At 41.9% G+C, this 13,416-nt stretch overlaps 1 protein-coding gene across 4 annotated transcripts in view; it reads right to left on the reverse strand.

Moving 5' to 3' along the window:
- Window positions 1–6,456: 6,456 nt before the first annotated feature.
- The window catches only part of zfpm2a (zinc finger protein, FOG family member 2a), a 975,862-nt gene continuing 968,902 nt past the window's right edge, over window positions 6,457–13,416 (reverse strand). For all 4 annotated transcript variants that reach the window (XM_078540069.1, XM_078540070.1, XM_078540068.1 and 1 more), the window contains one exon: window positions 6,457–10,034. In XM_078540069.1, the coding sequence (XP_078396195.1) occupies window positions 7,513–10,034 (2,522 nt within the window). In that variant the 3' untranslated portion in view covers window positions 6,457–7,512. The remainder of the gene's footprint in view (window positions 10,035–13,416) is intronic.

The following is a 13,416-nucleotide window of genomic DNA, read 5'->3' on the forward strand; positions in this document are numbered from 1 at the left end:
GCGGGGTGAGGGGAGGTTCAATTGAGGTAACCTCCCTGATATTTTCTTAATTGAGGTGAACATAATAATGAAGGGCCCAGACAGAATGGACAGGAAAGACCTTAAAGGAGAGTTCAACACCATGGAACTAAAATTTAAAGTAACTAACAGAAGGGTTAGAGGGGAGTTATGGAGAACTTTTTCACCCGGAGGGTGGTGCGATCTGAAACTCACTGCCTGGAAGGTTGGTAGAGAAAGAAATCCACAGCATTTAAGAAGCCCTGGACACTTGAAGTGCCATAACCTACAGGGCATGGACCAAGACTAGAAAGTGGGATTATGATGGATAGCTTATTTTTTTAGCTGGAAGATACACAGTGGACTAAATTGCTCCCTTCTGTGCTGTAAATTTTCTATGGACAGAATTTTGCATCCCGTGTGCGGGTGCAAGCCTGACCCGACCGGGCGTAAAATAGTGCACGATGACGTCAGGCAAGCGCGATATTTAGGTCAGCGGACATGCGCGTGAGCTGGCAGCGCACCCACCAACAATTAAGAGGCCTATTAAGGCCATTAAAGTGCCAATTAACAGGGATTTTTTGCTGCCCGTCGAACCTTGTGCTTCGCGGGCTGGCAAATTGGCCAGGCATTTTTCAGGAAGCCTCATTCAGGATGAGGCTTCCGTAATTAAATGAAAAGAACAATCTATGCACAGAGTTTTTATAACATCCACATACAAGTGACGCATTTTGAAGCGTGGACATTTCTTCCGGATTTTAAATTATGTCTTTATTGATTTTAAATTTGTCAGCTCCCCAAGGTAACTTTCTGCCTTCAGGTAGCTTTCTGCCTTCAAGCAATTTTCCTTCCATACTCCCCTGTGCCCGCGCTGACTTCAGCATCGCCTTCTTCTTGGCTGCACTGAGCTTCCCAACGCGCGTTTCACACTGGCTGGCCGTTAATTAGCCAGCCAGTGTGAAATCGCGGTTGGGGGCCGATCGCGGGTGGAGGCCCAGGGATGATGGAGAGTCAGGCCTGTGCTCTTTCGCGCATGTGCGTGAAAGAATGCAGAAATCTCTCTGAGGCACAGAGCTGTCTCAGGGAGATTAATTTGATTATAGAAAATTTAAATAAAGAAAACAAAAGTATTCAGACATGTCTCCTCATGTGACAGTGTCACATGAGCTGGGACATGTCAATGAATTTTAATAAAAATTTTTATTCAATTTATAAACACTTCATGAAACTTCACCACACCCATGGATGAGGTTTGACGATAAATGTGAAGGCTGCCTGGGCTCTTCGCCTGCTCGCCAACCTTAAGGTTGGGTCTTAAGGTTGTACGGGCGGTCCAGACAATTAGTTTAACAAGCTGTTAAATGGCCTTTGACAGTTTGGCAGGTGCGCAGCCGACTCCAGCAGTCGCCCACTGAACTGAAGATCAGAATAATGCACAGTAAAGTCGGGAAACACGCCCGACATCACTGCGCATCATTTTATGTGTCAGCGAGCGGGGCCCGTCCCCGCACGCTGACCAGAAAATTCAGTCCTAGGTTTTTATGCTTGTTTTAAATTTATCCTACTGCATATGTTGCCACTAGCATGCTTTATTTTTTCCTTTTTTACACTGGCATATTTTCAGCCTTTTTCATTTTGCATGAGTGACTCATTCCCTAACATTTTGAGGGGGCTTACACTTGTTCTGATCTCTTGTTAAATTTGATGCCAGCCCAGAATAATGAACAGTAAACCTTTCTTCTTTTTCAACTGCTGGAATTGTTCAGTGCCCCCACAGGATCCTATTTGTGTCTTTGGGAAATGACAAAATGACACATTAGGCCTTATTTCAAATTTTAAATGCCAAACAAAATCATTGAATAATAGTTGAACAAATAAATAATCTAAATCTTTGAATAAGGAAAATAATAATAGCTCATAATCTCTAAACTAATCTATATTTTATAATTAACTTTTATGTACATTGATTTTTTTTCTTACATTCTTCCCAATGTGAACTACCTGGCCTAAATAGTCCCTTTGAACACTCCAGTTTGACAATCCGATTTGAACGTTCCTCATGAATTTGAATAACTGCCAGAAAAATTTAATAGCAGCTGCCATTCAGACACATGATTGAACAAATGACAGTGTGCAATTTGAATTGTATGGCTTTGCTTCTCCCTCAAGCCAACAGCACATAGACAGCTAAATGATCATCTTTGCAACACTTGTACTGAATTAAGCTGGGATATGAATTCTGTGAGTGTAGCAAAGTTTTGCTGTATGTACCATGAGATGGGTTTTTACAACAATCAACAATGTTTCCATGGTCATCGTTAGACTTTTAATTCCAGGTTTTTATAGAATTCAAATTCCACATCTGCTGTGGTGGGATTCAAACTCAGGTCCCCAGAGCATTACCCTGGGTCTCTGGATTACTCATCCAGTGACAATACCACTACGCCATCACCTCCCCATATCTATATATAGTATATAAGTATAGTATATAATATTTGCATTTCATCCATCCCACAGATCTATTGATCGAATTTCATGGCAAAAGCAATCACTGTGAACTACCTGTTCACATTAAATGACCCAAAACCAATCTAAAACTAAGCTAAATACTTCCTTTCATCACAAGTAATATCCTCATGTTCTGTGTCATTATCCTGTAAATAAAATGGACCATTAAAATGGTAAAATAATAGTAGAGAATGGTTAAGGTGGAAAAGGTGAGAGACCCAGGGTAATGCTCTGGGTACATGAGTTTGAATCCCGCCACGGCAGATGATGGAATTTGAATTCTATAAAAACCTGGAATTAAAAGTCTAACGATGACCATGGAAACATTGTTGATTGTTGTAAAAACCCATCTGATTCACTAATGTCCTTTAGGGAAGGAAATCTGTCATCCTTACCTGGTCTGGCTTACATGTGATTCCAGACCCACAGCAATGTAGTTGACTCTTAAATGCCCTCTGAAATGGCCCAGCAAGCCACTTAGTTGTAACAAACCGTTACAAAGTCACAAAAAAGGAATGAAACTGGAAGGAACACCTGGCATCGACTTAGGCACCAGAAACGACAATGGCAATCTCAGTCCTGTCGACCCTTCATTGTTGCTGGGTCAAAATTCTGGAACTCGTTTCTAACAGCACTGTGGGTGTACCTGGACCACATGGACTGCAGCGGTTCAAGAAGGCAGCTCACCACCACCTTCTCAAGGGCAACTAGGGATGGGCAATAAATGCCTGCCCAGCCAACGAAGCCCACATCCCGAGAATGAATTTTTAAAAAAATTATATGCTGTATCTGGGTTCTGGTGAAATGCCATCAACCTCATGAAATGCCATCAACCATCAATCTCATCAAATGCCATCAACCATCAATTTCTCTCTAGATAGATGCTGACTGACTTGTTGAGTATTTTTAATAATTTCTGATTTTATTTCAGGTTGCCAGCATTCACAGTATTTTGCTGTCATTGTATTTTTATGCTGATATTTTCAACCTTTAGCCTTCTGGAAGTCTGGGGATGCTTGCCAAGTGGAGAGGGAAGGAAAGAGTTAAAACCTGTCTAATTTGAGCAAAATTTTTTCAGGTTTATAGCAAAAATGTGAAGGTATGAGCTGCTAATTCTAGTTTGTTAGTGATCCATTGTGATATAAAGTTAATTTTTTAAATGGATGGAAAAGTAGGATAGAAAAATAGGCATCACTACATTGGAGAGCAATCATAAAATTCAAACATAGAACAAGTAGATTCTGACTGGCTTTATATTGCAGCTATCTAGCTTAAGTGCAAAATATTTGAGTTCATACTGATTCTACACTTATATTGTAAATACAGTCAGGTTTTCACAAAGCTGGAAGAGCTCCGTGCCTATCTCTGATTCCGGAAGGCACGCCGCTGAACCCAGCACCCATCATTTTCGCTGGGTAGGGGGAGCGGGCGCGGGTTGTTCTTTGTACATCTGTGGTTCATGGAAGCAGCTGCAGATGTTGAAGTGCAGTTGCCTTCAAACAGATGCAATTTTCGTAACTGGGGCGTCCAAAACATGGCCTGTGGATTTTAGACACTTGAGGAAAAGGCCTAAAGTTGTCAGAGTTATTTGGAGAGGTAGGGTAACCCTTTTGGAGAGGTCAGGAGCCCTTCAGGATTGTTAAGAGTATACATGAAAGTATGTAAAAAGTGGATAAGCTCAGTGGAACTGCCAAGCTGTCAAATAATTTAAATCCTCAAGCCCTATAAATTTGGGGGGAAAAAAACAGCCTGCTATAGCTGCATGCAATTTTACTAATTGTCTGCTGACATAAGCCTGAGGGCTATCATTATTGGATTACAGCTGCAACCTATTATTATAACAGTCAGGGTCTGTAAATTCACAGTTTTATTGACAGCTCCAACTGGTTATAAAGCTTTTGATGTGGGGTTATGAATACAAATGTTTGTTTTCATAAGGGATTAACAACTTGATGAATTTAAATATATTGAATGAGAGTGTTTTTTTCTAAACAATGAAGTCTGCAATAGATACTTAGAACTTTATTCTATTTCATCTCATCATGGCTCCTGAGGTCTGCCCATTGTGATACTGGGTGAGTTGGCAGGGAGGGTGGTGCCTGGAGGGGCCATGAGTTAGAATCAAGTTGGCATAAAGGCTATAAAGGGCCATGGGAGGGGGGTTGAAGGGCATAGGTTGGCATGGAGAGTATGAGGGGCCATACCAAGTGGGTGGGGGAATGAGGTAGATTGAGTTGGCATGGATGAGGAATTGGGAGTGTGTGGGGATTGGGAGCGTGAGGGGCCAGGGCTAGAGGGTTGTTTTTTTGTTCTATTGTTTTTATTGTAACTGGGATGGAGTCCCAGAGCACTGAGGTGGGCCTTATAACCAGCCCGCCTCAGCACTTGACAGCCCTGTGGCTGCCTCTGCACTACTTCTAAGGGTGGCAGGCTCCCCAGAATGAAAATCCAAAGATCCTGGGCACTTCCTTCTTAGCTGAGTTTGCAGAATCAGGAAATTTCCTGAACCTGCGTTCCCAACTCGGAAACAAAAATTCAGCTCAAAATCTCTGGTCCGACATGTTTCACTGCTGTATGTAAGTGATGTGCACCTGCACTTCACTTGGGACTTTGAGGTTTGTTTGCCTACCTTGCTTCAGGCAGCAATCATGATCATCAGTGCCAGGTTTCGCAGGCAGCACCCCATCACTTTTAGGGGGGCTCACAGGAAGACCTCTACTACCAGACCAGCTGTGGGGCTAGGGCTTGTTTGGGGAAGGGGGAGAATTGGCCTGAGGCGAGGGCTGTACTGAGGAAGGGGGATATCCCAGGATGTGTGTGGGGGCACATGTTGACCTGGACAAGTGGCCTCAAGATAATGAGGGCTGAGGAGGCCAGATGGAGTTATGATGGCATGTGTGAGAGAGTGAGTGGTGATGTTCCTTGAGCTGGCAGTGAATGAGATGCCAGTGAATGTGTGATAACCTTGTGAGCGTGAGAGTTTAGAGTGATAAGCTGGTTGCCTCATCCTAGTGACACAGATGAGATTATTCAGCCATTTTCTGCACTGGATGGCTGACCTTTTGTGTGCAGCATTGGCACTGATGAGCTCTGCCACTGCCTCCCAAGCCAGAGCGGTGAGACTGATGGGCCTCCTGTGGCCAGAGCAGGGATAGAGGTCATCGCGGCGGACCTCCATGGCGTCCAGAAGGAGTCCCAGGGATGTGTCACTGACTCGGGGGGCTGCACTCTTCTTGGCTTTTGGGGCCATGTCTTCACTGGAGCAATCCTGGGCTGCAAGCATTGAGAAGTGTGCGTGCAGCTGCAGTTTAAATATGGTGTCCTGTGTGAGGAAACGGTGAGGTAATGGCATGGTGGGCAAACCGGAGGCTATCCACCAGCAAGACGGCATATTTCCTATGGTTGCATAATTAATGAGACGAGAATGGGATGATACAGTGTGAAAACCCGCCATTGCGGCTGGTGGTAAAATGACTTCTTTCCCCACCCGCTACCGCACTTTGTGCAAATCCGGGATGATTCCGTCAACTGTCTCTGGTCCCCACCACAAACTACATTCCCTTGCCACCAACTCCATCCCACCCTGTAGATTAACTTAGGCAATGCACCACTTTTCATACATGTCTATTTTCACTAACAATGACCAAGAAGGCTACAGATATAGATAGGCCTTTCATTCTATGCCAATGATGGTGACACTACAGGATCCACATCCTTCATGATAGCAATGCAATACAACATACTTGATTGTGGAGGAAACTGTCCAGCATATATATCATCCATACAGATTTTAATGGGAAGTCACGTGTTGGAACCAGAATTTCCAATCTTTACCCTTGCAAATCACCTGGAAGATTTGAAGTAAAGCGCTTTCATAAACAAATCTGAAATGCTTACACAGAGCGATTAAAAATGTCGCCTCATGCGCAACAATGATGCAAGCCAAGTAATGTTCTCTCACTTTATGGAATCTTTATTCCATCCATATACATGCATAGTAACAACATTGTTGAGAAATAATTTCTATCAGAAGTAGAACAATATTTGTTTTATCACCAGTTGCAGTATTGGTACTCCATTATTCAGATTTTATTGTCCCCAAAATGATTTTTGCAACAGCAAACTGCAACTACTAATTATATTTTCAATGAAATACAGCAGGAAGGTTTCAACCACTGTTCAATACTGCTTCCAGTAATGTTGTTCATATTAAATTTTGCATTTTACAGCAAATGTTTCAAAAGTGAGACAAAAGCGTCAGCAAAGGAAAGTACAGTACAGTTTACTATACAAGAAAGTTAACAACTTCAATAAAACATACATACCTCAGTTTAAGAAAATGGATAGGAACAAACTGCTACATATATATCATCTTATGCAAAGCCTACTAATTACTGTATATGCTGATATATAAGCTGCAATTTAGGACTGAAAATGTATTAAATATGAAATGGAATTTATATGCCACTTTAGTTTTTAAGGCCTATAATACCTTCTGGCGTTTGCAGTCTTAAAATGAATGCAACTTATATTCTGGCATGTACAGCAAAGTTGCAACAAATACAGGGATATTCGAATACACAAGTGCTTTACCTCACCAGTTTACCTACAAATGCTGTCTCTATGTATGTGACTCGGACCTCTCTCTACAGTGCAAACCGTAATCGTTACACGAGAATAACTATACAATAACGTTAAAAACAATTTCAGTATAAACTTTTTAAATAAAAATTGAAATTTAACCACAGCTATGAATACTGCTTGGAAAATAAATTAATTCCGGTGAAAAATAGCACTGACATTTCACATTAATATCAAGACTTATGAACAGCATTATGAAATGACAGACTAGCCTCAAGCCATTGAACTACACAGCTATCCCTTGATTGTCCTGGTGTAACTGTCCTGATGTAACTCAAGCAGCAATTTTTTCTTTTTTCTTTTTTTATACAAACTGTGCATGGCTAACACTATACTACAGACAGATGCAGTGCATGACAGTAATTTTCATTTGACATGTTCTGCAGCATGTGATGAGCAGTAGAACTTCTTGTGGGTTATAAAGTTAGACAAGTTATTGAACTGAATGTCACAGAGGCGACAGTATTTCCCACTGTTTGTGGGCTGGGCAGAACCACCAATGTTTTTTGGTGTGTGGACTAATTGCTCTTCTAATGACGCTTTAGCTGTGGGTGAGGCATTTTCATTTGCAGGGATGGGATTCTCAGATACCCATGGAGGAGATTCCGGGCCATCTGCTTGTTGGAAACTCTGGGATAAGCTATCTTGATGTGGGTTGCCTGAGAAAGGCCTGTCTTCCTGTTTTATTCCTCCATTGACTGCTATCAAGCCCCTGCTCTTTGGTATTGATGGAACAGGTTCCTTCTTCTGAGGAGAACATCCGTTAGATACAGGTTGGTCTCTAGGAGGATCGATCCTATCACGTGTGGCTTGCACCAGTTCGTCTATCTCACTGCGTATGAAAACAGCTCCTGAGATATAGTCAGTGGGCTTAATTCCATAATACGGAGATAACTGCTCAGTCCCTGTCATTTTTTTTATTGCTCCAGGATAAAGGCAATTTGGATAGAGCAAATTCTTGTTTTCTTCCTTAGCAGAAATTATCTGAGCTGCCTCATTGAAAGCTTTCAGCCCGTGGAGAGTTGCTAATTGTGGGGGGAATATATTTCCATTTGGGGAGATGTGCTTTGAATTTTCATTTTTCTCACATTTGATTATATTTCTTTCATTGCTGCCTGCAGGGCTTATTGCTTCACTTTTCACTAAAACACCTTCTCGTTGCTGCTCTTGAAATTTTGTTTGTTCAAAATGGCCTACTTCACCACGTTGGACACCCATTCCTGGGCAAAAATTTTGCTTGTGAGCAAGGTAACTTTCTACTTTGTTAAAACTAATCTTGCAGACAGTACATTCATGGTAGTCCAAAAGTCTTTTAGGAGAACAGGTTGTTTTCTCAGTTTGAGGTGAACACTTTTTGCTTAGATCCATAGGAAGATCCAGCTCCATACTGACAACTACAGGCAGTGCTGTACTACACTTGACTGAAGCAATGCTTCTAGTCCCAGGGACAGAGGGCTCCATTTGCTTTCCAAGAAACATATCACACCTTTGGTGGGAGGTTTCACCTGGATTCTCCAATGATTCTTGAGAAGATGTTCCAGGGCTACCCATGGCAGATACACTAAGGAAAGCTTGATGGACCATCTGTGATCTTTGTTCCTGTTCTGGGAGTGACATCTCATACATCTTCCGCCGCTTGCGACTACGTATGGTTCTTTGCATTGCTGGTACCTTATTTGCTGCCATACGTTTCATTGGTGGATCATGGCGTGATGCACAGTAGTACTGTTTGTGCACAGCATATGTTTCATGTCTACTAAAAGTTATATTGCATGCTTCACATGTCGTTTTATTTGGATCATTAGTGATGTCCATTATGGGAGTGCTGGGGCTTTTCACATCCTTGGATTTTCCATTGAGTTGTTCATCATTGCTGCTGGTAGCTGACTCTTTCTTCAACTGCATTGAACTTTCCTTGTCTGGACTTTTTCCATTAGAGCCTGCTGCATCTAGGACTACAGAGGAGTTGATACTGGTTGACTGAAGAAGTGGATTTTCTGGATCAGGTAGATGACAAAGAGCACTGTGAATGTTAATAGGACTGTGTCCACTGCTGGGACTTAGTGTCTCTGGCACCTTCTCACTGGTGTTGGTGAAGTCTGGTGACTTAGCTACATGCTGCCATCGAGTGCTGCAGTAATGTTTCTTGTGAACCAAGTAGTTATCCAAATTGTTGAATGTGATATTGCATTCAAAGCAAATAGCCCCTTTTGGTACAAGTGGACTGTAAATGACAGGTGGATAGTTGTTTCCGCCCTGTCTTAACCTGCGATGTACCAGTTCAGACATTTTAGCAAGGATTTCGGAAGCTTGAGGAACCATGGAAATATCCTGGGAGAGAGCAAACTGAGAAAGGAAGGGACCCATTGGGACATTGGATCCTATGTTAGGCTGAATTGGAGAAGAAGCAAGCCGTGGACTAGATGGCTCCGATTTGATTCTGGTGTATGGAAAGCTTTGCCTGTTTCCTGCAGGCTGTGTTTCATTCTTCGGATTTGTTACACCCAACTGTACATTTTTCTCCGCCTTTTCAACCTCAGTGTCAGAGCACACTTCCTTATTCTGGCTGACTCCTGGACATGGTGGGACTTCCTGTCTGCTTGCTGTATCTGCTGCTGTCGACTGAAAAGCATCCTCATTGTCAAGTGGCACGTGTTCATTTTCGCTTTCCCTTCGCAGTCTCCTGCCCTGACTGTGATGGAGCTCCTGGTGCTGCAGCAGCTTCCTATGGTTCTGGAAACCAAAGTGGCAATGACTGCATTTGAAGGCAGCTGGCGTGAGGTGAGTGAGTACATGGTGTTGGAAGCTCAGCACATTGTCTGCTATGTACTCACAGATGGTACACTTCAGGCTGGCACCAGCAGAAAGGGACTCTTCAACTTTCAAACCTGTTCAGAAAGAAAACATTTTCACTATTGCAGTTCCATGATGGACTGACAGTAGACTTTGCAATGGAAAGTTAATCAAATAATACATCTGCCATGTAGTTTTATGCACATTTATTAACTTTGTCATTAACTTCTTTGAATTTGTCATTTTTTCCACAAAGTACAGTATTAATACATGGTATTTAGCAAACAAAAAGCTAACTAGAATTCAGTCTTTTAATGTACCTCTGTCTTTTACAAAGCCATGAACAAGGAAGGTTTTTATAAACTTAGTATTGCTAAAGTAGAAGAATGGAAATTTAACAAAGTCAAAAATGATGATTGACAATTGTGGTGGATAAATGGTTGCCTCATTAGGATGATATTCCTATGTCTGCTATTATGATGTAGACATTAACTCTTTTCAAATAAACAAGTTAGTGCTTGCATTAAAACAACAGACAATGCAATTTCAAATAAAGTTAAGCATTCAATAGTTAACACTGTCAGCAGTCACTTCCAGATTATTGTACTCATTTGATGATTTTTAAGGTGTTTTAGCTATGTTTAATTTAAGGGAAAACCACTAATAATGCAAACGATCAGACAGCCTTTCTCTTGTGCAACATTAGATTGTGTTTTGTTGTTCAATACCAAATGGACTAACCATTTTACACCCTTTAAGCACTGTGTAGGGATTTCATCGCATCATTTATTTATTACAATATAAATTATTAAGGAATGAGCCAAGAAATTATATTTCCCGCATACAGCCTGCTTTGTGGAAAACACAAAGGTTTGGTGCATCACCGTGTACTTGGGCAAAAATCTTATAAAAACATGGAAAAATTTACAGCACAGAAATTTACAGCCCATTGTATGTGTGCCAGCCAAAAAGGAGTTATCCAGCCTAATCCCACCCTTCAGCAGTTGGTCCATAGCCTGCAGGTGCTAACCTCAAGTGCATATTCAACACTTTTTAAACTGCAATGAAGGTTTTGCCTTACCACCCTTTAATCTTTTATTACACTGACCAAATCAAATTGTGCATTGACCAAATCAAATGTTGTAAATGTTGTATCAAATAAAACAGGAGGCACTGGAACTGTTGAAAAGTTGTAATGCAATCGCAGGATTCATGACCATCACTTTTGTGATTTCTAACTTTATCAGAATCTCTGATTGTGTAATTGCCTTGGGGCTACATCCAAATAAGGTATCATCTACAATTAAACTATATTTGTAAATATATATTTATAAAACAGGCATAGCATAAAAGAGCATAGAATATTTTAAGAGAAAGCATTTTGTGGTGGTTATCTAACAGCAAAAATAGAGTAAGTTTTCCCCAATGTGTGGGCCTGGCAAATGGATGGAAGTCATGGACTGTGCGTGTGCAATTTCTCAGTATTTATGTTGTCTGCTGGGAGAATCCAATTGGAAAATTTACCATAGTTATCTACCCTAAATAATGCAAAAGAGGTCCAACACTCAAAGGGTTAAAACCATATTAAAATAGGTTACGATTTTGTATATGGGCAATAAAAAGAGATGCTATCTTTGTGGTATTAATTTTTATTCAATACAAGTCTTTCGCTAAACACAACATTTTTCAAATGGAAAAGCTGGCAACAAAACACATTGAAATATTTCAGTGCAACGTAGTGAAACAAAGCACTTCCATTCCTAACATGGAACAGAATGTTATCTTTCCCCATTGTATTTTTTTAAATTAATATAACACACTAAAAATATAATTTTATTTATTTCACTTGAAGATAATATAAAGAAAATAATTAATCAACCATGAAACCAAGTTAATTGTCAATGGATCTAGACAGGTGTGACTTTCTCTCAACTTTTCTGTCTCTATGTACTTGGTGCTCCTGAGGGAAAATATGGAGATCACAACCTCAATTTTAACTCTTTCCGTCTGATGGATACCAGGGACTGGTGTCAGGGGTGGCGGGGTCTCCATCTCCGTGTGCAAAAGCTGGGGGTGAGTCTGCCTCAACTTGGCCAACTTATCCCACAGCCATTTAAGGGCTTGAGGTGAGCATCTTGCCCCAACAGGGGGAGAAAGTCCTTCCTCCGAGAACTGCTAGCCAATCAAATGGGATCAGTGGCCATTTCTGGGGTTTGCAGCCTATCCTGAAAAATGGTGCTGCAATGGAGCCCGGATATTAAGTCTGGGGTCTTGCCAGAGCCAAGTTGGCAGGCGATAGCAAGTAGGGGAGTGGGACTGAGGGCCTGGTGGGGGCCTTATTGGACATGGCAGGGGGGAATACCTTGTGAAGGGCACAGAGGGACATGGCAAGGGTGGCACAACCCCTTGACCAACCATCAGTTCACCCAGTGAGACCTGTCAGGCTGGACACACAGTGCTAGCCTCCCCAGCGGTGGCAGAAAGAAGCCCATACGGGCCTCAGCTGACCCACAGATGGGCAGGCCTCCCAATGCCACCTCTGTTGCTGGTAAAATTGTGGAGGGAGTGGGCGGGTAGGCATCAAATTTTACGGCCCCTCCCCAACCCCCAACTGCCACCCCACCCCAGGTGGTTGTAAAATCCAGCCTCAAATTGCGGATGGGAAGGGTACCCACTCAAAGCTGATAGGATTCTCTTTAAATATGCAGATCAGGCTCCAATTACTTCAATATATTTAACCTTACACCCGAGTATGGGAACAGTGGTGGTTTCCTTGCCAGGCAAACTGGCCAGATCAGCAGCCAGTAAAAACAGCAGAGGCTGAGTTTTATTTTTTAAAGTTCCTTGTGAGCCAGAAAGGACAAGAGTGCACCCTGTGCTCCGCAAATAAATACTTGGGCCTCCTGTGCCCCAGATTTCTTCTGACCTCCCCTGACCAGGATCTTATCCCGGAGCTTTCACAGATACCATACCCCATATGTGGGGTTAACAGCTAGGTGGCTGCTTCCCCTCAACCTTGTGATCATTTTGGTTGAGAAGTCAGCAAGTAGCATGATAATGAGGCCCAGAGGTTAAAATCGCTAAACCTGTCAATTGCCACTCTTTGATGGGCACATCAGTCATTGCTACATACCTGCTTGCAAGTTAAAATCGAGTCTTATGTATCTGCATGCACTAGAAAGGCCACTTTGGCTTACAGTAGCCATTTATTATAGCTACAATAAAACAGTGACACTTGCATGCTGTTGCATTTGCTATGCCATTTTAGGTGGGTATGAAATTATCATTGTCATAGGTATGTGCTTATCAACTCCAACAGTTGAAATTTAAAATAAGTACAAATTCCAAGCATCCAAAGAAAAAGATAGAAGATGTTAGAAATACACAACTTGATTGGCATTTAGCACTTAAAGTGGGTAAACACTTAAGCTACTGAAACAAATCTCTAAGGCCCCATAACTTTCCTTGGACTTAGTT

This window comes from Cetorhinus maximus, chromosome 4 (assembly GCF_964194155.1).
Source record: "Cetorhinus maximus chromosome 4, sCetMax3.hap1.1, whole genome shotgun sequence".
In the NCBI taxonomy this organism is placed as follows: domain Eukaryota; kingdom Metazoa; phylum Chordata; class Chondrichthyes; order Lamniformes; family Cetorhinidae; genus Cetorhinus; species Cetorhinus maximus.